This window comes from Suncus etruscus, chromosome 13 (genome assembly GCF_024139225.1).
Source record: "Suncus etruscus isolate mSunEtr1 chromosome 13, mSunEtr1.pri.cur, whole genome shotgun sequence".
Lineage (NCBI taxonomy): Eukaryota > Metazoa > Chordata > Mammalia > Eulipotyphla > Soricidae > Suncus > Suncus etruscus.
This window is the reverse complement of record NC_064860.1, coordinates 39540646-39566188: the sequence shown is the minus strand read 5'-3', so window position 1 is coordinate 39566188 and position 25543 is coordinate 39540646. Positions and strand designations below refer to the sequence as shown.

At 38.8% G+C, this 25543-nt stretch overlaps 2 protein-coding genes across 2 annotated transcripts in view; both read right to left on the bottom strand.

Annotated features, from left to right (window-relative positions):
* Positions 1 to 842: 842 nt before the first annotated feature.
* Positions 843 to 25543, bottom strand: part of USF3 (upstream transcription factor family member 3) — an 869396-nt gene continuing 844695 nt past the window's right edge. The window contains exon 7 of the mRNA XM_049785845.1: positions 843 to 857. The gene's annotated coding sequence lies outside the window, so the exon portion shown is untranslated. The remainder of the gene's footprint in view (positions 858 to 25543) is intronic.
* Positions 11021 to 13449, bottom strand: LOC126025787 (cell surface glycoprotein CD200 receptor 1-like). Its single transcript, XM_049785555.1, has 2 exons — positions 13423 to 13449; positions 11021 to 11407 (listed from the first exon to the last, which is right to left on the bottom strand). Exons 1-2 carry the CDS (start codon positions 13447 to 13449, stop codon positions 11021 to 11023), a joined length of 414 nt encoding a protein of 137 aa, XP_049641512.1.

The window sequence follows — 25543 nt, the reverse complement described above, 5'->3', positions numbered from 1 at the left end:
CAAAAAAAATGGTGCTGAGAGAAAAATTTATAGCTTTTCAAGCACACATCAGGAAGGAATAAGGAGGATGTAGCATATCTAAACAACCCCATTACTATTGAGAAAATTAAATAGGTAATCAAATGTTTGCCCCAAAACAAAAGCCAAGGCCCAGATGGATTCACTAATGGATTCTTTCAAATTTTTCAAGAACTACTACCAATCCTTGTCAGGCTCTTCATGAAATTGAAAAACATGAGAACACCTCCAAATAGTTTTTATGAAGCCAACATCAGCTTGCTACCAAAACCATTTGGAGATGCCGCCAAAAAAGAAAATTACAGAACAATAGCCCTAATGAACACAGATGCAAAGATCCTCAACAAAATTCTGGAAAATATGACCCAATGCCTCATCAAGAAGGTCATTCAACATGATCAAGTAGGTTATATCCAAAAAATGCAAGGATGGCTTAACATACATAAATCAATCAACATAATACACAATATCAACAACAAGAAAAATAAAATCATATTATCATATCAATAGATGCAGAGAAAGCATTTGATAAGGTCCAACACCCATTCTTGATGAAAGATGGGAATAAAAGGAACTTTTCTCAATATAGTTAAGGCTATCTACCACAAACCCATGGCAAATATTATCCTCAGTGGAGGAAAACTAAAAGCTTTTCCTCTAAAATCTGGTACAAGACAAAGTTGTCCTCTCTCACCACTACTATTCACCATAGTACTGAATGTACTTGCCATAGCGATTAGGCAAGAAAATGATATCACAGGCATCCAGATAGGAAAGGAAGAAGTCAAGCTATCACTGTTTGCAGATCGCATAATATTATATTTAGAAAATTCTAAAGACTCTACCAAAAAGCTTCTAGAAACAATAGATTCATATAGCAATGTGGCAGGTTACAAAATTAACATGCCAAAATCAATGGCCTTCTTAAACACCAATAGTGATAGAGAATAAATCACCATTAAGAAATCAATCCAGGGCCTACTCTTCTCTGTCTTTCCTGAACTCTGGAAGCTCTCCTCAGAGCCCTGGGAAGCGAAACCCAAAGAAACCACATTCGGGAGCTACCCAGCGAGCCAGTGAGTGAGTAAGAAATGGCTGGATGTGGGGGTTTCCAGGCAGAGTGCTGATTGCTCTACCTGCAGAGTCTCCACCCGGCTGTGCTTCTTCTGAGGAAACTGAGCACCGGAAGGGAGCCCTGTCCTACCCTTCTCTGTCTTTCCTGAACTCTGGAAGCTCTCCTCAGAGCCCTGGGAAGCGAACCCCAAAGAAACTACATTTGGAAGCTACCCAGCGAGCCAGAAACTGAGCACCTGAAGGAAGCCCTGTCCTACTCTTCTCTGTCTTTCCTGAACTCTGGAAGCTCTCCTCAGAGCCCCGGGAAGCGAACCCCAAAGAAACTACATTCGGAAGCTACCCAGTGAGCCAGTGACTCTCCTCAGAGTCCTGGGAAGTGAACCCCAAAAATACAGCATTATGAAGCTGCCCAGCGAGCGAGTGAAAACTACGCCTGACCAGTGGGGCCTGACTGTGAAAAACTGTGAGTGCTGCCTATGTGTGTTTCTCTGCTATCCTGTTGCGTGAACCTCCTGAGAGTGGGCTGAAAAGAGGCTCCAGAAGGCACTTAGCTCCACTTCGCTACGCAGCCGTGCGCTCTTTCTGAAAAAAGAACACCATCACAAGAAGAAAAAAACCACACTAAGAACTGTGCTGGATCACAGAAGCAAGAATTTCTCTCCAGACTGTCTTCTCTGCTGTGTGCTTGGGCCTAAGATTTGATCCTGTGTGAGGCTTCATCCACGGAGGACTCCCCTACCTTGGAGGCAAGTTGGCCCATCCAGAAAGGGCGGAGCCAGAGAAGTGTGTTGCCTGCATCATATAACCAATGAATACCACCACAACACGTAGAAAAACCCACAATACAAGTGTGACAATGGGGAAACAACGCAGGCCAGCATCAGACATAGAGAATGAAGATGACAATTCTGATGACCAGTTAACGACCAACCAACTAATCAATCTCTCAGATAAGGACTTTAGAGTAGCAATATGGAATATACTCAAAGAACTCAAAGAAACCATGAATAGAATAGAACAGAACACTAATAAGAATCAAGAAAATATGAAGACAGAAATCACAAAACTTCAAACTGAAATAACATGTCAACTAACAGGCCTGAAAAAAATCAGTAAACGAAGTGAATGACAAAATGGATAAGCTCTGGGACAGGGTATCAGAAGCTGAGAATAGACTTGGTGCTGTGGAAGATGAGATACATAACAATTCCATACAACAGGAGAGATTGGAAAAAAAAACTTAAAACAAATGAACAGACAATGGAAAAATTAGTCAAAGAATGGGAACAGATGAAAATAGAGGTCTATGATAAAATCAACAGAAACAACTTAAGAATCATTGGAGTCCCAGAGATCCAGGAAGAAAATTTCCAGGAAGAATCAATGGTCAAGAACATCATTAAAGAGAAACTCCCAGAGCTAAAGAATATATGTGATCAAATCCTGCATGCTCGAAGAGTACCAACCAAAAGAGACCCAAGAAAAACCACCCCAAGACACATCCTAGTCACAATGACAAATCCCACAGATAGAGACAGAATTCTGAAAACAGCAAAATCAAAAGGGGAAATTACATTCAAGCAAACATCCTTGAGATTTACAGCAGACCTGTCACCAGAAACACTAAATGCCAGAAAGCAGTGGTGGGATATTGTGACAAGACTGAATGAAATGAATGCTTCACCTAGAATACTGTACCCAGCAAAACTCACTTTCCGGTTTGAGGGAAGAATTCATGGTTTCACAGACAAAAAACAGCTCAGAAACTTTACAGACTCAAAACCAGTCTTAAGAGAAAAACTGAAAGACCTAATCTAAGACAAGACTGACCAAAAGACACACCAAATTTCGATATAAAGATGGCATTAAATCCCAGGACAATTCTTTCTCTCAACGTCAATGGACTAAATGCACCAGTTAAGAGACACAGAGTGGCTAAATGGATCAAAAAACTCAATCCAACCTTCTGCTGCCTACAAGAAACGCACCTGAATAGTCAGAACAAACATAGACTCAAAATAAAAGGCTGGAGAAAAGTTATCCAAGCAAACAACACCCATAAAAAAGCTGGAGTGGCCATACTAATATCAGATAATGCAAACTTTATACTCAGGAAGGTTGTAAGGGACAAAGATGGACATTTTATATTAATCAAGGGGTATGTAGAGCAGGAAGAAATAACTCTCCTAAACATATATGCACCAAATGAGGGGCCAGCAAAATATTTAAAACAACTGTTGACAAATCTGAAAAACAATATCAATAACAACACAATAATTGTAGGGGACCTCAACACTGCTTTGTCAACACTGGATAGGTCAACCAGACTGAAATCCAACAAGAATATACTAGACCTGAGGATAGAAATGGAAGAAAGAGGCCTAGTGGATATAAATAGGACACTCCATCCCCAGAAACCTGGATACACATTCTTCTCCAATGTACATGGGACATTCTCCAGGATAGACTACATGCTGGCACATAAAACATACCTCCATAATATCAAGAGAATAGAAATTTTGCAGACTACCTTCGCTGACCACAACGCTCTGAAATTATTTGTGAATTCCAAAGGGACTCAGAAGAAAAACTTTAACACCTGGAAGTTAAACAGCCTCATACTGAATAACCAGTGGGTCCGAGATGAAATCAAGAAGGAAATCAAAAGGTTCCTGGAAACAAATGACAATAAAGACACAAACTATCAGAACTTATGGGACACAGCAAAAGCAGTACTGAGAGGAAAATTTATAGCTTTGCAAGCACACATCAGGAAGGAAGAAGGAGCTTACCTGAGTAGCTTAATGACACAGCTAATAGAACTAGAAAGTACTCAACAAAAGGACCCAAAAATAGGAAGACAGAAGGAAATAACAAAGCTGAGAGCAGAAATCAACGAAGTGGAAACCCAAAAAACAATCCGAAAGATCAACGAAAGCAGAAGTTGGTTCTTCGAAAAAATAAACAAGATTGATAGACCACTGGCAAACCTAACAAAGAAAGAGAGAGAGAGAAACTTGATAACTCGTATTAGGAATGAAAAAGGAGAGATCACTACTGATATGACAGAGATTCAAAGGGTAATCAGAAACTACTTTGAAAAACTCTATGCCACTAAAAATGAGAACCTGGAAGAAATGGATAAATTCTTGGACTCTTATAATCTTCCACGGTTGAAAGAAGAGGATGTAGCATATCTAAACACCCCCATCACCATTGATGAAATAAAAATGGTAATCAAAAGTCTGCCCAAAAACAAAAGCCCAGGCCCAGATGGATTCACAAATGAATTCTATCAAACTTTCCAAGAGGAACTACTACCAATCCTGGCAAGACTCTTTCATGAAATTGAACAAGTGGAAACACTCCCAAATAGCTTTTATGAAGCCAACATCACCTTGATACCTAAACCAGACAGAGATGCTACGAAAAAATAAAATTACAGACCAATATCGCTGATGAATGCAGATGCAAAGATCCTCAACAAAATCCTGGCAAATAGGATTCAATACCTCATTAAGAAGATCATCCACTACGATCAAGTAGGTTTCATCCCTGGAATGCAAGGATGGTTTAACATCCGTAAGTCTATCAACATAATACACAACATCAACAACAAGAAAAATAAAAACCACATGATCATGATTATATCAATAGATGCAGAGAAAGCATTTGACAAGGTCCAACACCCATTCTTGATCAAAACTCTCAGCAAGATGGGAATGGAAGGAACCTTTCTCAATATAGTTAAGGCCATCTACCACAAGCCAGTGGCAAATATTATCCTCAATGGAGAAAAACTAAAAGCCTTCCCTATAAATTCTGGCACAAGACAAGTCTGTCCTCTCTCACCACTCCTATTCAACATAGCACTGGAAGTACCTGCTATAGCGATTTGGCAAGAAAAAGATATCAAGGGAAGTCAGCTCTCACTGTTTGCAGATGACATGATGCTCTACTTAGAAAACCCTAAAGACTGTACCAAAAAGCTTCTAGAAACAATAGACTCATATAGCAAGGTGGCAGGCTACAAAATTAACACACAGAAATCAATGGCCTTTCTATACACCAATAGTAATAAGGAAGAAATGGACATTAAGAAAACAACCCCATTCACAATAGTGCCACACAAACTCAAATATCTTGGAATCAACTTGACTAAAAATGTGAAAGACCTATACAAAGAAAACTATAAAACTCTGCTCCAAGAAATAAGAGAGGACACGCGGAAATGGAAACACATACCCTGCTCATGGATTGGCAGGATTAACGTCATCAAAATGGCAATACTCCCCAAGGCGTTATATAGATTCAACGCTATCCCTCTAAAGATACCTATGACATTCTTCAAAGAGGTAGATCAGGCACTTTTGAAATTTGTTTGGAACAATAAACACCCTAGAATAGCTAAAGCAATCATTGGGAAAAAGAATATGGGAGGAATTACTTTTCCCAACTTTAAACTTTACTACAAAGCAATAGTTATCAAAACAGCATGGTATTGGAATAAGGACAGACCCTCAGATCAGTGGAATAGGCTTGAATACTCAGAAAATGTTCCCCAGACATACAATCACCTAATTTTTGATAAAGGAGCAGGAAATCCTAAATGGAGCAAGGAAAGCCTCTTCAACAAGTGGTGTTGGCACAACTGGCTAGCCACTTGCAAAAAATTGAACTTAGACCCCCAGCTAACATCATGTACGAAGGTAAAATCCAAATGGATTAAAGACCTCGATATCCGACCCCAAACCATAAGATATATAGAACAACACATAGGCAAAACTCTCCAGGACATTGAGACTTTAGGCATCTTCAAGGAGGAAACTGCACTCTCCAAGCAAGTGAAAACAGAGATTAACAGATGGGAATATATTAAGTTGAGAAGCTTCTGCACCTCAAAGGAAATAGTGCCCAGGATACAAGAGCCACCCACTGAGTGGGAGAATCTATTCACCCAATGCCCATCAGACAAGGGGCTAATCTCCAAAATATACAAGGCACTGACAGAAATTTACAAGAAAAAAACATCTAATCCCATCAAAAAATGGGGAGAAGAAATGAACAGACACTTTGACAAAGAAGAAATACAAATGGCCAAAAGACACATGAAGAAATGCTCCACATCACTAATCATCAGGGAGATGCAAATCAAAACAACAATGAGATACCACCTCACACCACAGAGAATGGCACACATCACAAAGAATGAGAACAAACAGTGCTGGCGGGGATGTGGAGAGAAAGGAACCCTTATCCACTGCTGGTGGGAATGCCGTCTAGTTCAACCTTTATGGAAAGCAATATGGAGATTCCTCCAAAAACTGGAAATCGAGCTCCCATACAATCCAGCTATACCACTCCTAGGAATATACCCTAAGAACACAAAAATACAATACAAAAATCCCTTCCTTACACCTATATTCATTGCAGCACTATTTACCATAGCAAGACTCTGGAAACAACCAAGATGCCCTTCAACAGATGAATGGCTAAAGAAACTGTGGTACATATACTCAATGGAATATTATGCAGCTGTCAGGAGGGATGAAGTCATGAAATTTTCCTATACATGGATGTACACAGAATCTATTATGCTCAGTGAAATAAGTCAGAGAGAGAGAGAAAAACGCAGAATGGTCTCACTCATCTATGGGTTTTAAGAAAAATGAAAGACATTCTTGCAATAATAAATTTCAGACACAAAAGAGAAAAGAGCTGGAAGTTCCAGCTCACCACAGGAAGCTCACCACAAAGAGTGATGAGTTTAGTTAGAGAAATAAGTACATTTTGAACTGTCCTAATATTGAGAATGTATGAGGGAAATGTAGAGTCTGTTTAGAGTACAGGCGGGGGTTGGTTGGGGAGGAGGGAGATTTGGGACTTTGGTGATGGGAATGTTGCACTGGTGATGGGTGGTGTTCCTTTTATGACTGAAACCCAAACACAATCATGTATGTAATCAAGGTGTTTAAATAAAAAAATTGTCTATAACTTGATTCTAAAAAAAAAAAAAGAAATCAATCCAGGAGCCGGAGAGATAGCATGGAGGTAAGACGTTTGCCTTTCATGCAGAAGGTCATCGGTTCAAATCCCGGCATCTCATATGGTCCCCGTTCCTGCCAGGAGCAATTTCTGAGCATGGAACCAGGAATAACCCCTGAGCACTGCTGGGTGTGACCCAAAAACCACACACACACACACACACACACACACACACAAAGAAATAAATCCCATTCACATTAGTGTCACACAAACTCAAATATCTTGGAGTCAACTTAATTAAAGATATGAAGGACCTCTACAAAGAAAACTACAAAAGCCTGCTTCAATAAATAAGAGCAGACACAAGGAAATGAAAACACATACCCTGCTCATGGATTGGCAAGTGGCGTTTGCCTTGCAAGCAGCCAATCCAGGACCAAAGGTGGTTGGTTCGAATCCAGGTGTCCCATATGGTCCCCCGTGCCTGCCAGGAGCTATTTCTGAGCAGACAGCCAGGAGTAACCCCTGAGCACCGCCGGGTGTGCCCCCCCAAAAAATAGAAAAACAAACAAACAAAATAAGGGTGATACTCCCAAAGCATTGTACAGACTTAATGTGATCCCTCTAAAGTTTTTTTTTATAATTATCTTTATTTAAACACCGTGATTACAAACATAATTGTACTTGTATGATTACAGTCATGTAAAAAACACCCCCCTTCACCAGTGCAGGATTCCCACCACCAATTTCCCAGATCTACCTACTCTCCACCCCACCCACACCTGTACTCGAGACAGGCTTTCTTTTTCCCTCATTCATTCACATTGTTATGATAGTTTTCAGTGTAGATATTTCTCTGACTGCACTTATCATTCTATGTGGTTAGCTTCATGTCATTAGCTGCACCTACATAGGAGGATGGGGGGAAGTAAGGGTTGGGACTGAGGCAGTAAAATATTAGAAATGAGCTTTGTGCGGCAGTATCAAGGTCCCAATACAAGATGGATATTATGGATATATAGAATATATGCACACAATACTATCAATATGAAAACAAAGAGAAAAAATTTCCACTGACTGTCCCAATATAAACCAGTGCTAGAACAGCCTGCACTCCTTCCAGAGTGCATTCCCATTAGTGTAGGGAGAGATAGGGGGAAAGCCTGTTAACCCCTATAGAGTCCACCTAGACCAGTGCCCAGGGAAAGACTGAAGTCCAGGGGAGAAAAACCCTATACCTGGCAAGAGCTGGTCTCCAGAGTCAAGGACGAAATCGGAAGCCAGATGTCTGCCCGCCCTCCTCCCCAATGGGGTACAGAGGGAGTGGGAAACCTGAGGACCCCCAAAGAGTCCACCTGAACCCACTTCTGGCCATCTGAGCTGGCACCCAGGGAAGGCCTGGAGTCAGGGGGAAAAGACAAGGATGGCTGGGGGGCCTGCCAAGCTTCCCAGCACTCCCCATGCACCTCCCCCCTGGAGTACAGAGGGAGGGGGGAACCTGAGGACCACTAAGTGACCACCTGAACCCACTTCTGGCCATCTGGACTGGCACTCAGGGAAGGCCTAGAGTCAGGGGGAAAAGACTAGTATGGCTGGGGGGCCTGCCAAGCCTCCCAGCACTCCCCAGGCTAGCGAGAAAGGTTCTGGTATGGGGCCTCCCCAAACCTCATACCTGGCAAGAGCTGGTCTCCAGAATCAAAGAGGAAATCAGAAGCCAGATGTCTGCCTGCCCTCCTCCCCTTGCACTTCCCCCCTGGAGTACGGAGGGAGGGGGGAACCTGAGGGCCACAAAGAGTCCACCTGAACCCACTTCTGGCCATCTGAGCTGGCACCCAGGGAAGGCCTGGAGTCAGGAGGAAAAGACAAGGCGGCTGGGGGCCTGCCAAGCCTCCCAGCACTCCTCAGTCTAGGAATAAGAGTCCCGGTAAGCTCAGTTTTTCTGATCTGTTAGTTCAGAGTGAAAATTTGTAATTTCAGTTGACAAAACTACTTGATGCTTAATTTTGCTCCAGTCAAGTTTATCGATGCTTTTTTTTTTTTTTGAGCTCCCTGAATATTTTCCATAATTCTACTCTAAACTTCTTGAGAGGATACTTATTTGTTTCCTACTTTTTATATTATTAGAGGAGCCATCTTGATTTCTGTAAATATGGGGGTGTGCTGCAAAATTATTCCATTGGTAAGGCTGTAGATTGCTTCTTAAAATGTACAGAAATGGAATTCAGGGATTAGAAGATAAGTGCGGCCGCGAAGTGATGCGGAGTGGACGCGTTTCGGGTGTGGGTTCTGAAGAGGTTATAGTCCTTGGATGTAGGCAGGCTCAGCAGAGAAAAGGTAGAGAGCAAGGCCGCTGTGGTTTAAAAGTCTCTGGGTACCCGATCACGGCAGGAATTGGCCCCACATGCGTTGGGTGGGGACATCTTACAGGGATGGGTCCTGAAGAGGTTATAGTCCTTGGATGTAGGCAGGCTCAGCACAGAAAAGTGATCCCTCTAAAGTTAACCATGATATTCTTCAAAGAAGTAGATTAAACACTTCTGAAATCCATTTGGAACAATAAACATCCATGAATAGCTAAGCAATCCTTGGGAAAGAAATATTGGCGGCACTACTTTCCTCAATTTTAAATGGTATAGTAAAGCAATAGTTATCAAAACAACATGGATATCCATCAGATAAGGGGCTAATTCAAAATGTACAAGGCACTGACAGAACTTTACAAGAAAAAAATCTAATCTCATAAAAAAATGGGGTGAAGTAATGGACAGACACTGACAAAAAAGAAGTACAAATGGCCAAAAGGCAAATAAAAAAATGCTCCACGTCACTAATCATCAGGGAGATGCAAATCAAAACAACTATGAGGTACCATCTCACAGCACAGAGATTGGCACACATCATAAAGAATGAGAACAAGTAGTGCTGGCGGGAATGTGGAGAGAAAGGAACTCTTATTCACTGCTGGTAGGAATGCTGGCTAGTCCAACCTTTATGGAAAGCAATATAGAGATTCCTCCAAAACCTGGAAATTGAGTTCTCATTTGATCCAGCTTTACCATTCCTAGGAATATACCCTAGGAACACAAAAATTCAATACAAAAATCCCTTTCCGACACATATATTCATCGACTGTCTACTAAATAAATTATATAAAACTTTTATAGTTTATATTAAGAACATATCTCAAAATAAAAGCTTAGCAAAAATATTTATATGGTGGCTACACTTATTATATTTAGAGTAATACTGCTAAAATTATGAGATTTCATTCATTTCTTAAAATATGCAATGTTTGGGGATAAAGGGATAGCGCAGAAGGTAGGACATTTGTCTTGCATGTGTATGTCCAGGGTTCGATCCCCAGTATCCCATAGGGTCTTTCCTGGCTTGCCAGGAATAATTTCTGAGTAAAGGCAGAAGTAACCCCTAAGCACCACTAGTGTTGTCACAAATTAAAATAAATAAATAAATAAATAAATTCTAGTCAGTTTTAGAGAAGTTTAAAAATTAGAAACTCATGTTTTTTAAGTTAGATTGAGTATTAATTCTAAAGTTCTAATGAGAAAACCTCAATGTTCTCTAAGAACAGCAAATATTTACCTTGATTCAGCTGTATAAATTTGGTGGTGTTACCAGTCAAATGGAAGACAGAGCAGGACACAGTAGTCACATTATTTTCTTCCAGTTGGCATGTACTCTGTGTCTTGACTATTCTATTGTCCCAGTGTTTTTGCTCTGTGGTGACACAAACGCCCTCTGGAGTCCAGGAGATCTGTGCAGCCGGCTTCCCTACTGCCTTGCACTCTGCAATTCTATTCTTCCTTTTAGATAAGGTCACAACCAGGGCCACTGCAGAGATGCAGGGGAAATGCTTCAGTCTTAGCATTTGGGACAAATTATTTAGAGAAATTTACTTCAATACTAAATTGGATTTTCTGAAACACTACAATACATGGTGTTCCTTACCTAACACTTGGAGGTGATAATAATGATGGAAATTCCCATCCAGCGTTACAATTTCACAAGAATAATTCCCTTCATGACTGACAGCCACTGGATCAATCTGAAGGGATGTATTCTGGTCAGGTCTGGAGAACCAGGTTAGTCCCTTATCATGACATGTGCTGTTTGTCTCATTTTTCTCTGGGTGGTAGGCTATGCTGCAGTTAAACTTGCCTCCAAGGTCTATTCCCCATGTTGCTAATATCACATAATCTGAGCAGATGGGTTGGCAAAAGAGAACAACCTTTGTACCCACAGATGCAGTCAGATAAGTGTAATATAGAATAGAGAAAAGAACAACATTTGATTGGTCAGTTCCTTTAAAGGGCTTTATTTAAAGCTGCATACAACCCATTTATCATTTAATAAATCTCTTATTCATTCTGAAGCAAAAAAGAAAAGTAACTAGAATTAGTTCAGCTGTTTCTCTTAAGAAAAGAATATATTTTGGTGTGCAATAAATTTACAGTATATAAATTTTTTGTTTTATCATATGAGATATTAAAATTATAATGTAGTAAATGCTAATAGTTAATAAAATGAATTATTTGTTGACTTATCAAGAACACTGTTGAGTACAATGTACAGTATATGCTGTGTATATATGCTAATAACAAATACAATTACAGATGACGTCCTTATTCCATACTCATTCCAAGGTTTTTTACTATTTTCCTGTATTTTTCCTATTTCTCTACTAATAAAAATATAGAAACTTTACTATTAATAGTTTGTGGTGCTAATTATCACTGTCTATACTTAATTAAGAATTCCATATAGTTGATATACTCTTAGAATGTAGTAGTACTAAAACACAACTTGGTTATTTTATTTTAGAAATATTAATTAGGTAACAAACATTAACACTATATTATGTATTATATAATATATATTATATATTATATTATATTAACATTGCAAATATATGAACCATATTAAGTACATCCAACAATTAACCAGGGCTTATTATCTATAATGAAAAACTACCAATATTGTCTATAACAAAAGTCTGTCAATACTATCTATCTACAGTGAGAAAAACAATATGTGTGTGCCATTATATATGTGATTTTTCTTGTTTGGTTTTGAGTTACACCTAGTGGTATTGAGAAATATTTATGACTCTGTGTCCTATGGTTACTCCCAGTCACACTAGGAAGAATCATGAAGTGCTGGGAATAAACTTGACCTTCAAAAGGAAGAGTCAGCTTCTTGAGTATATATGACCTTTTCTTTAAGTATTTAAATCAGTCAGTTCACTTGTAATGAATGTGGCTTTTAAACTATATACAGCATTAACAGTATTATAAATTACAGAACTTCAAATAATGAAAAGTTTTTTGATTTATTGAAATTAATATAGGATATCTACAAAGTAAACAGATAAGAAACAATGTTTAAAGGCAAATATAATATTTATATTTGGTTTGTTGATAATAATAACACTGGATGTATCATTATGCAACTGATGTTCTTGTAAAGGGAATAAAATTGTAATGTAGTTGTATTCTATGCTTTGATGAAAGTCAATATCAGGAACATCAGAACTAAAGGGGAGGGGAAAAGAGTTGAGGGGAGAAGATGGGAGAGGAGAGGAGAGGAGTAAAGGTGAAGAAAGAAGAGGCGGATAAGAAAAAAGAGATGAGAAAGAAGAGGAGATGGCTGGCTGGATATACAGGGCATCTCCTCAACTGAAGATGCTCCTCATCAATAAAAATGAAAAAAAATTAGTACCCCAATCAGGCTCAGAAATAAAGACTAAGAGATAGAAGTCAGACTAGAAAGACAAATATATGCTAGATTCCATTTTAGACATGCTGAAGAAAAAGAGCTACAGCCAGACATGTACACACAGCAGCAAGAGGGTCTGTGGAGGTGATGGAACTGCTTTGTATTTAGTGACAATGACACATCTGAAAACAGAAAACCACATCAATGAACCATATGCAATATTCTTGTCAGGACACAGAGGTCATCTTCCAGAAACTTTGCTCATCAGCCCCCAGTCTTAATACTGGACAGTGGGGTGCCTCAGTGAGTGCATCCACCATCTCAAGAGACCAGAAATACCATTAGGAGCCCTGGGCTGACTTCGCATCATTTATTGTCTGTAGGTCTCAAGCCTGACTCTGGTCTGTATTGGCTTTTAAATCCCTTATTTTCAAATTGACACACTACTGCCACCTTATCATCATTTATATTATCTCTGTACTCCTGATAGCACAATTACATTTCTATATTTCTCTCCACATTGTTCCAGTCTAAGATGTTTTACATTACACTCTATTAATGCAATCCTTCTGAGGCAAGAGAGATAGTACAGTTGGTAATGAACTAAAGTACCTTGTAGGTGGCTGACCTGGGTTCCATTTTCAGCACCCTATATAGTCCCCTGAAGCTGCCATGTGGACTAAGTGATTCCTGAGCACAGAACCAGAAGTACCACTCCCTGAATACTCCCAGATATGGCCTTAAACAAACAAAAAGCAATACTTCTCCTTTAGATGATTAAATTTACATTTTGTATTATCTGTGAAGTTCTTTCTGAGCCTTGGTATCTCCTCTGCTTATGAGTCCATGTCTAGATTTGCCAACAACTGAAGTTCTTGAGAAACTTTGGTGTCTTTCTCATCTTTGTGTTCATCAGAAAATTTGAATTGTGCTTAGTAGAGAAAATTACATAATCTTCTAATGTTACTTACTGCTCTAGGTTTAAAAAAAGGGCAAGTTTATTCAGGGTACTTTACATAAAAGCATTTAGGTAACTGCATGCTTCCATTCTGCACAAGGCTAAACTCAAACTAGATCATCAACTACTTCTCTAAAGAAATTAAACACTTCATCACTCTCAATTAAATATAAGGGCATTTTACCTTCTGTAGGAGATTTTACACAAGACGTCTTTCTGTCCATAGATGAATTTATATTTAAAGCTGAAATATATTCAGGATAAAGGTAGTTAAAATCAATTTTATATAGATAAAGGAAGTATATAATATTACTTAGCTACTAATACTCACAAGAAATATAAAAAAACCAGTTAACTATAACCATATTACACAAAAATCCCTGAAAAATATAAATTACAGATGATCAATTTCATCATTAAAATTGCTATCAAAATAATTAGATGTCATTAATTTAAAAGCATTAAGAAAAATGTAAATATATTTTGAGTTATTCTTCTTATTATAGTTGAGGTCACATAGTTGAGTGTTAATACTTGTGGTTTTATTGTACAAAATTTCTGCACAACTATCATCACCAAGGTGCCAATGACCCTTAATCACTGAAGTTACATCGTGATAGTTTGTCTCTTTTTTTCCCTTTCATTTCTTCTCCCTATTGCTTAGTAATCTCAGTTCTGCAAACTAAGGTAAAGGATTTGTCATCATTAAATTCTCTCTATTCCCCCATCTTTCTGTTTATATATATATTATATATATATAATATTACATTTGAGAATGATCTCGCTTGTCATTCTCACTTTGACTTATTTTGTTTAAATAAAACCTTCTAATTCCACCCAGGTTGTACCAACCTGAATAGTATCCATTATGCACATGTAGTGGCATCTTTTTATCAACTCATCTTTAATTGGACATTTGGATTGCTTCCATATATTGGCTATTTTAAATGATACTGCAATAAACATCTTTTCATATTAATGTCTTTGTATGATTGGGATAAATGCCAAGAAGTTAAATTTCTGGGTCATATTGGAGTTATATATATATAGTTTTTATATATAAATATATATAAATATATATATAGTTTTTATATATATAAAACTATATATATATAGTTTTTAATGTCTCCATACTTATTTCCATAGAGACTGAACCAATGACATTTCCACCAACAGCAAATAAGTGACTTTTTTTCATATTCCAACAACATTGTCTACTTATATTCTTTTTATATTAGCTATTATTGTTTTATATGTCATAATTTTAATTACCCTGATAATTAGTTATTAACAATTTTTCATGTCTATTGGCCATATATCTGTCTTATATCAAGAACTACCTGTTAATCTCCTGTTCATCTCCTATATTAATTTTTGATGGGTCTGTTTCTGTTTTTTTGTTTTGTTTTGTTTTTTCGGCCACACCTGTTTGATGCTCAGAGGTTACTCCTGGCTAAGAGCTCAGAAATAGCCCCTGGCTTGGGGGAACCATATGGGACGCTGGGGGATCAAACCGCGGTCCTTCCTTCGCTAGCACTTGCAAGGCAGACACCTTACCTCTAGCACCACCTCACTGCCCCCTGATGGGTCTGTTGGTCTTTATTATTGAGCTTTGTGAGGAAAACTTAGGCTACTTTTCTTGGTATTCAGGACAAACCAGATAATATCCAGAGTTTACATCCTATGCTCAGGGATAACCCCTTGTGTTGCTCTGAAGACCATATATGATGCCAGGGATGTAATCCTGTTTGACTTCATTTTAGGCAAGTTCCCTAAACCCTCTATGATCACTCCTGCCGAAAATTTAAAGTTTTGTTAGGAATAGCATGTTCTTAAGGAGTTTGGGTTACATTCTTAAAATATTATGAGGAATAACCTGCCGAAAATTTAAAGTTTTGTTAGGAATAGCATATTCTTAAGGAGTTTGGGTTACATTCTTAAAATATTATGAGGAATAACCTCAGAATCATCAAATAATTTTAGGAAATAATTTAACTATGAGGATTAACCACAGAATCATTGAATAATTTTAGGAAATAATTTAGAAAAATGAAGACTGGAAAAGATAATATCTCAATGTACTGTTAATAGCAAATCAAAGTAAACCCAAAGGTCAACGTAAACCCAAGCATAATAATAGCAATACACATTGTAATCTAAGTGAAAAACCAAAGCAAAGATCAACTCCTTAAAACAGCATGAAATAAACAAGATACAAGAATGTTATGAAAAGGGGCTGGCGAGGTGGTGCTAGAGGTAAGATGTCTGCCTTGCAAGTGCAGGCCAAGGAAAGATCGTGACTGAGGTTCGATCCCCCGGCGTCCCATATGGTCCCCCCAAGCCAGGGGCAGTTTCCTAGCGCTTAGCCAGGAGTAACCCCTGAGCATCAAAGGGGTGTGGCCTGAAAAACCAAAAAAAAAAATAGAATGTTATAAAAAGATATAAGAAAAAAACAGTAAATTTATATAAAATTTCTCTGATGAAATGTTAAAAGCGAGAATGGAATAATAAAGTCCACATATGAATGAAAAATACCTCTAACCAAGTTTATTATAATCTAAAAGCACTTTGTTTTGAAGAACAGATCAAGTTATTCCAGAAGAGACTGATAGTATTAGTTGCATCTAAATCAACTCAGCGAGTAATAATGAATGGCCCCATATAAAATGTAAAAGTCAAATGTTAGTTTTCAAAATAGCCATAAAAATAGCAAAAAATTTCAAAATCTCAATAATTTATTTTAATGTAAATGGGCTGCAGGCTCTCAGTTAATAGCATAGAGTGGATGGATGGATTAGAAAAGAAAAGTTATAAGTCAAGAGCAGATTTGAAATCCCCTAGTAAATACTAACTCAGAATTAACAGTGGAAAACAATTTTACAGGCTAATACACATCAATGATTCAAGAAGGCCATATTTGTATCCAACAAAATAGCATATTCATACTAAAGAAATCTCAGGAGGAGAGGGTGGACTAAGTCCCTGCCTGCTTGCTTCACCCATCACCCACAATCATTAATTTGCCAATGGACCAGCTTCAATATTCCACTATGGCTCTTTGCAGGGATACCAATCTGACCAAAACTCCAAGTACATATATACTTGAGTATAAGCCAAAATTTGTGCTGAAAAACCCTAACTCGGCTTATACTCAGTTCATACAGGTTATTGAATCAAATGCACGTAGTCTCCAGTCGTCTTCTACCGCCTGCTGGAGGGGACGGTGCTTTAGATCAGTCCACAACTCCCAGCTTAGCTGAAGAGGTAGGCAGCTGAACTGAACTGGATGCCACAATATTCTGTGCTTTGTATGAGACCGACAGCAGTGATGATGATGACAATGTCTATGCTGATACCCTCACATCAAATACAGCTGAAGCTCTTTTTGGACATACAGATGAAGAAGAGGAGGAATCCAGTTTTAAAATATTTTAAACTTTGTTTTTGTTGCAAATCAGCCCACTCTGAGCTGGAGGGGAAAGACCTCATCCTCCATCCCTCCGTCAGTCAACCCCATCAAGGGCTGATTTGCAACATAATGGCGCCCTGAACATGGATCTGAAGTCTGGACCCAAGAGAACAGCAATCATGGTGAGATTCCTGCTTTTGAGTTTGATTTTGGCTCTTTTCAGTTGCAGTCAGCCCAAAACCTTAGGCTACCATGTGAAGCCATTTTCAAATATGGCCAGCACCCCTTCTGGGGTCAGAAGGGCAAATGAAACATGGGAGGTGGAAGCTTGTATGGTCCCTATCCCAGGTCCAGGCCCCGGCCCAGGCCTCAGGCCCAGGACTGAGACTTTGTTACAAGAAACAGAAACCTCGGCCTCCTCAGAGACTGATGGAAAGCCTAGATTGGAAAAGGACCAGAAAAAAGACTGTATTGAAAGTGGACTGATTTTCTGAGAATGACCTTCAGATTGAATTTGGATTTCGACTTTAAAAATTTCGGACTGGACTTTTAGTTTGAATCACTTTGAATTCTGAACATCAAGGTGCGCCCTGCAAAGAAGCAGCAGCCAAGACGATCAGCAGAAAATGCCCGTTCTGCAGGCAGCTGTGATCAGCAGAGAACGTGCATCCTGCAGCAAAAAAGCAGCGAAAAACTCCTAATCAGGCCAGAAATGGAAACACATATGACTCAGCTCAGCTCTGCTCAGGTAAAGCTATGTGGAAACAGCAGCATGGAAGCGGCTTTTTGCAGCAAGCCTGGGATCCGCCCTCCAGATCAGGAGAATGAGATGGCTCAAGTTAACCCACCTGAAACCCCATGGAAGAAAGCCACGTGGAGACATCAGAGTGGAAGAAGACCAGCGTTTGGACTAATGGTTTTTAGGTGAAGGGATTAAGTGAGTAGCCACATATTTTACATATAGTTGGTGATGGGATACGTTTTAGTTAGTGGAGTAAAAAAATTAGTTAAGAAAAGGGGAGAAATAACAGTAAAGCCCAAATGAACAATCTAATTTAAAAATCGTCGTATTTAACTTTGATTCAGGTGTATCTCTTGATTAAGTCAGTTCTTGCCAATTAAATGTGTTTTGTTTTCCTTAGTTAATATTTTCAATTGCAAAATATTTTACTGTGTGTATTTTAATGTACTTAGCCTGTTTTTAAAATGTATGTTATGCATTTATGCTATAGTACTTTTGTGTAGGGAAGGTTAATAGGAACAGAAAGTTCCCCCAATATAGTTTAAAAGTATAGGAACATGAAAGTTCCAGAATAGTGCTTGGTAGAAAGCATTGAAAAAATTTTAAGTTACAGGTATATGGTATATTTTGCAAAAATTTTGTATTTTTGAAAAAGGCTAGTATGTTAATTTTCACTTTATTACATTGTTGCTATGGAAATATTACCTGTCTTTGGCTAAAAGCAGAGTCAGAATTGCAAAAGCTTATTATCATTCATTTATATTAAGGGAGGGACACCCTGTGTTTAGGTTAGAAGTTTTTATTTACATTTTCCTGTGATGTGCTTATGCAAACAGATGCTCTTTTATTATTGACTAGTTTTTCCTTTAATAATTGTAGACAATATTGTTTATTTACTAAAAACAAATGGGGGAATTGTTGTGTATGTAAATATTTTAGAGGATTATTATGTTACTGACCCTACCCTGATCGTGATTGTGCCCTACCTTAGGGTGTGACCTGGCATTCTGCCCCCACCCTATGGTGGTACCTGATTCTGGTTCCACCATTGGTTGGTATCTGATCCCACCATTGGGTGGTATCTGATTCTGGGGGATAAAAACAAGGGTCTATGGAAGGCGAGGGGCCTTGGGCTGGAAATTATGCTGAGTCTTTGGACCAGTCTTGTCCAACAAATAAAGCTAATATTTCCACAAGCCTGACTGTCTGCGAGCTGTTTACCTGCCATTTCACCTCAGAACCATCGGCTAGACAGGGTGGCAGATGCATGCTCAGAGCTGGAGGGGAAAGACCTCATCCTCCATCCCTCCGTCAGGCAACCCCATCAAGGGCTGATTTGCAACAGTCTTTTTGTTGTTGTTTTTTGCTTTTGGGCCACACCCATTTGATGCTCAGGGGTTACTCATGGCTATGTGCTCAGAAATTGCTCCTGGCTTGGGGGGACCATATGGGATGCCGGGAGATCGAACCGCAGTCCGTCCTATGCCAGCGCTTGCAAGGCAGACACCTTACCTCTAGCGCCACCTTCCCGGCCCCATATTTTAACCTTTGTGATTTAGCTTGATTACCTGCTTAGCTACTGTTTCCTGCACTTTATTTAAAGTTTTAAAATTATTGTTGGTAGTTTACAATTTTGTTTTGTTTTGTTTTTGGTGTTTTTTTGTTTGTTTTTGGATTACACCCGGCAGTGCTCAGGGGTTTACTCTTAGCTCTATGCTTAGAAATAGCTCCTGGCAGGCTTGGGGGACCATACAGGATGCCGGGATTCGAACCACCATCCTTCTGCCTGCAAGCAAATGCCCCACCTCCATGCTATCTCTCCGGCCCCAGTTTACAGTTTTTCTTTAGCAATAAATATTATAAAACATTTAATCTCCTTATTCCTCAATTATTGTAATTGTTTGGGGTATATATTTTATTTTTTAAATGTACCAATGGCTACTGCATTTTTCACCTCGGCTTATACTCGAGTCACTAAGTTTCCCCAGTTTTTAGGGTAAAAGTTGGGGGATAGGCTTATACTCGAGTATATATGGTATGTATTATTGAGGGTAATAAATCACCTGGACTTTTTATTGGAGTATGGACACCCTCCCCCACCTCCTCAAAGGGGAAGGGGAAGAGAAGGGAGGGAAGAGGAAGTAAAGGGAGGGGAAGGGAGGGGAAAGAGAAGAGGGGAAAAAAGTGCAGGGGAAAGAAGGGGGAGGAAATGAGATCAGAGAAGAAGAGAGGAGAAAGTGGAGAGCAGAGGAGAAGAGAAAGAGGAAAGGAGAGGAGAGCAGAGTAAAGGAGAGGGGAGAAAAGTGGAGAGTGAAAGAGTGGAGGGGAGGGAGGAAAGAAGAGGGAAGAAGAGGAGATGGGAAAGAGGAGGAGAGAGGGGAGGGGAGGGGAGGGAAGTGGAGTGGAAGAAAGGAGAGGAGAGAAGAGGGGAGGGGAGTGAGGGAAAGTGAGGAGAGAGCATACACTCTGCAGCAAGAGGATCTGTGGAGGTGATGGAATTGCTCTATATTCAGTGAAATTGACCCAATGACACATTTGAAAACTCTTAGAAGTGCAAAAGAAAGGCATTTTTTCAGTGAACCATATGCAATATTCTTGTCAGGACACAGTGGTCATCTTCCAGAAATCATACCCATCAGCCCTCAGTCTAAAAACCAGGTAATGGGTGCCTCAGATATCAACCTTCTCAAGAGTCCTGGCGTGCCATTAGGAATCTTGGACTGACATTGACTTTTGTGTGTCTGGAGGTCCCAGACATGACTCTGCTCTGTATTCACGTTTAAAAGCCTCCTTTTCAAATTAACACATTACTAGAACCTTATCATCATCATCTATTTTTTTCCCTATACTCCAGACTTTCAATTGCATTTCTATTATTCTTACCACAATGTTTCCAGCTTATGATGTTCTAAACCATACTCTATTAACACAGTCCTTCTGGTGCCAAAGAGACAATAGGTAATGTGCTAATGACATTGCAAGTGGCTTACCTGGGTTCCATCCTCAGCACCTCATATGGTTCCCTGAATCTGCTGCGTGATTACAAACTGAGTGATCTGGAGCACAGAGACAGAAGCCCTGAGTGCTCCAGATATGGTCTCAAAACAAAAAGCAATACTTCTCCTTTAGATTAATTAATTTACGTTTTGTATCATCTGTGAAGTTCTTTCTGAGTCTTGGTATTTATTTCTTCTGCTTCTTATGTGTCTATGTCTAGATTTGCCAAAAACAGAACTTCTGGAGAAACCTTGATATCTTTCTCATCTTTATGTTCATTACAAAGCCTCAAATTGTGCTTGATAGAGAAAATTACATAATCTTCTACTGATACTTTTTACTCTAGGTTAAAAGAGACGGGCTATATTCAGGGTACTTTATATAGGTAGCCAAATTCTTCAATTCTGCACAAGGCTGAACTCAAACTAGATCATCAACTACTTCTCTAAAGAAATTAAACACTTCATCTCTCTAGACTAAATAAAGGGACATTTTACCTTCTCCAGGACATTTTAAACAAGACTTCTTTCTGTCCATAGATGAATTAACTGTTGAAGCTGAAGTATATTCAGGAAAAAAGTAGTTAAAAATAAATTCTTTACATTTAAATAGAGTACATGTAATTATTTAGTCATAAAAACTCATATAAAATATAATAATATATCAGTTAACTATAACTAGATTATACAAAAATCTCTTAAGAATTAAATATCGGGGCTGGAGTGGTGGCACAGAGGTAAGGCATTTGCCTTGCATGCATCTGACCTAGGTTGGACTGCCATTTGATCCCCCGATGTCCCATATGGTCCTCCAAGTCAGGAGTGATTTTTTTTTTTTTTTGGTTTTTGGGCCACACCCTGTGACGCTCAGGGGTTACTCCTGGCTATGCGCTCAGAAGTTGCTCCTGGCTTCTTGGGGGACCATATGGGACGCCGGGGGATCGAACCGTGGTCCATCCTAGGCTAGCGCAGGCAAGGCAGGCACCTTACCTCCAGCGCCACTGCCCGGCCCCCTCAGGAGTGATTTTTGAGGGCATAGCCAAGAGTAGCCCCTGAGCATCACTGGGTATGCCCTCTCAAAAAATATCAATTACTCATCCTTAAAATATGTTAACAGAAATAATATTCAGATGTTATTAATAGAAGCACCAAGAAAAAATGTAAAGATATTTTTGAAGTTTTTTTCTTATAGTTGAGGTCACATTGTTACAATAGTGTTAATATTTATACAAAATTTCTGCACCTCACTACCAAAGTGCCAAAGACCCTTCATCACTGGGGTTATGTCACATTACTCTGTCTTTTTATCCATCTCATTTCTTCTCCCTACAGCTTGGTAATCTCAGTTCTGCAATCTAAGATCAAGGATTTGTTCTCATTAGATATTCTATATTTACCATATTTCTCTGTGTGTGATATATATCACATTTGAGAAAGATCTACCTTGTCAACCTTACTGTGACTTATTTTGTTTAACATAAGGTCTTATAATTACACCCATGTTGTACCAAGCTGAACTAGTATCCATTTTGCATATATACCACCATTTTCTTCATCGAATCATCTTTCATTGAGCATTTGGATTGCTTTCATATATTGTCTATTTTAAATGATACTACAATGAATATCTTTCCATGTTAGTGTCTTGCATTATTGGGATCCATGCCAAGAAGTTAAAATTCTGGTTCATATGGAAGTTATACTTTTTAATTTTATATGTCTCTATACCAGGGGTGGCGAACAGGTGGCTCTCAAGCCACATGCGGCTCCCAGGCAAAATGAATGCAGTTCTTTGACTCATCATTATTTTGTATACTGCGGCTCTTTGCCAAGTTTGGATTTTGTTCTGCTGCTTCTGAGGAGGGAGGGACCTCTGAGGAGAGATCTCCGAGCGCGTAGCCCATTCCTCCAAAACAACTGCACAGGCCAGCAAGCGGGGGACCCGTGTGTCACATGTTGGGTCACATCTTGCCGTTAGTTCTTAGTGTGGAGGGCGCAGCACACCCTCACCATCACTGAAGGATTTTTACCCTAACTCAAAATGGCAAAATGCAATATGTGTTTAATATATTATTGTTAAAATTATATGCTTTTGTGTGAGTGTTTGTCTGTTTTGGCAGGTCACTGCATGGTGTGGCTCTCTGACTCTCACAGTTTAAAATTTTGGCTCTTTTTATCAAACTTGTTCACCACCCCTGCTCTATACTGATTTTTTTTTTTTTTTTTTGGTTTTTGGGCCACACCTGGTGACACTCAGGGGTTACTCCTGGCTATGCGCTCAGAAGTCGCTCCTGGCTTGGGGGACCATATGGGACGCCGGGGGATCGAACCGCGGTCCGTCCTAGGCTAGTGCAGGCAAGGCAGGCACCTTACCTCGAGCGCCACCGCCCGGCCCCTCTATACTGATTTCTTACAGAGACTGAACCAATGATTTTCCACCAAAAATAAGGTATTGTTTTTCCCATATTCCACCAACAAATTATTTCTATTATTTTTATATTATCTATTATTGTTATTGCTGTCATGATTTTAATGCCATGTATTTGTATTCTTAAAAAAACTGTCTTAGCTCCTATTTCCATTTTTCTAATAATATATTTATTTAAGCACCGTGGTTACAAACATGTTTGTAGTTAGGGTTCAGTCATAAAATGTATACCCCCTTCACCAGTGAAACCTTCTGGCCACCAATGTCCTCCATCTCACTCCTTACTCAGCTCCTGCCTATCTTCTAGACAGACATTCTATTTCACTCATTCACTACCAACATCATGATGGTTGTTAGTGTAGTTATTTATCTAACACTCTTTGTTATAAGCTTCATATCATGGGCTGGCCCTTCCACCCCTCATCTCTATTGTCTGGGATATTATTACCATACTGTCTTTTATGCCTCTTAAAAAGCACAGATGAGTGAGACTATTCTGTGTTTAACTCTCTCCCTCTGAATTATTTCACTCAGCATAATAGTTTCCATGTTGATTCATGTATAGGAAAAATTCTTAATTTTTCCTAATAATTAATTTTTCCTAATAACTGTGTAGTATTCCACTGTGTGTATATACCAGTTTCTTTAGCCACTCATCTGTTGTCAGGCACCTCGTTGTTTCCAGATTAAAACTATTGTAAATAGTGCTGCAATTGAACATAGGTATGCAGAGAATATTTTTGTATTGTGTTTTTGTGCTCCTAGGGTATAACCATGGAAGTGGAATTGCTGGATCATATGGGACCTAAATTTCCAGGTTATTATTATTTTTTAAGAATAGCTATATTGTTTTCCAGCAAGGCTGGACTAGATAGTCTTTTCACCAGCAGTGAAAACAGTGTTCTTTTTACCCTGAATCCATCCACATCAGTATCGGTTGTTCTTGTTTGTTGTGATGTGTGCCAGTTTCTGTGGCATAAAATATTTCATTTTTGTTTTGATTTGCTTCTTCCTGATGATTAGTGATGTGGAGCATTTTTTTTCATGGGAACCCTACTTTTTCTGGTGGGAGTCACCCTCCCACCTACAACAGAATTAAAATCTTGAAATTTGGAATGTAGACAGATACAAAGTTGGAGATTTGAAACTAAAAAAATCCTACAGTTTTCTTTGTATACAGAAGCAGCCTTTCTATCCCCGAGATCAACATTTTTGCCTGAAGAAACTGTATTCATCTTCCTTGAGGCAGTTGCTTTAAAGATGCTGCTCTTCTCCTCAGGACTTGTCCTGCATTCCTTTGCCTCTAGACCTAAAACTAGACACAATTTTCAGAATAGTTCCAAGAATGTGGTATAAAGTGTAACCCACAAAAAAGTACAGTACATAATGAAAGAAACATGTAAGTTTCCAAATTTACATACTAAAATATGGGAGATAAATTTATATTGTATATTAAGGTTCTGAGACAATGGTGAAGGAATGTAAAATTATATTAGGTTAACTATATTGGTAGCTGCATGTTCAGCTGAGATTTTAGATTGAACACAGTTTCCTGAGGTAAGAGAAAGGGTTATAGCAATCTATTCTTTTGGTGGTCTGAAATGTGGACCAAATGGAAGTCTACACATAATGAGAATAAATGCTACAGTTTTCTTGGCATACTGTAAAGGAAGGTATCTAAAGGCCTAATAAGATTGAAAATTTAGATTAGATTTACTGTTTAAGACCTGTTCACCCACCTTGGCCTTTTATTATGACTGTGAGAAATATGTGTGAAGAAAACCCCAATATCCTTTAAGGGTTCTGTGGTTGAGCTTTTCTATGGGTCAGAAACCATAATTAAAAACTTCTACTAAACTTGCACACTTATATGCAAAAAAAGATAATTATATCTTATGATGGCAGGGTCAAGTAATGATACTTTATATCTAAAGACAAAATTAGGGTCACTTTGTTATTAATAATGAAGTTAAATATAATAAATATAGTATCAATAACAGAAATCTATAGTAATGACTTGTTTATTATTGTGTCTCTAATAGTAAACTGGTGACAAGTATATTAAACTGTTGTCAAACAGTATAAGTGGAAGGGTTTTAGGTAGAGAAACAGAAGACTAATTTGAATCACCAGAATATAATAACAATCCCTCACTAAAATCTAAGAGTTAAGAAGTTCTACTAGTTGTTGGGTTTTTGTG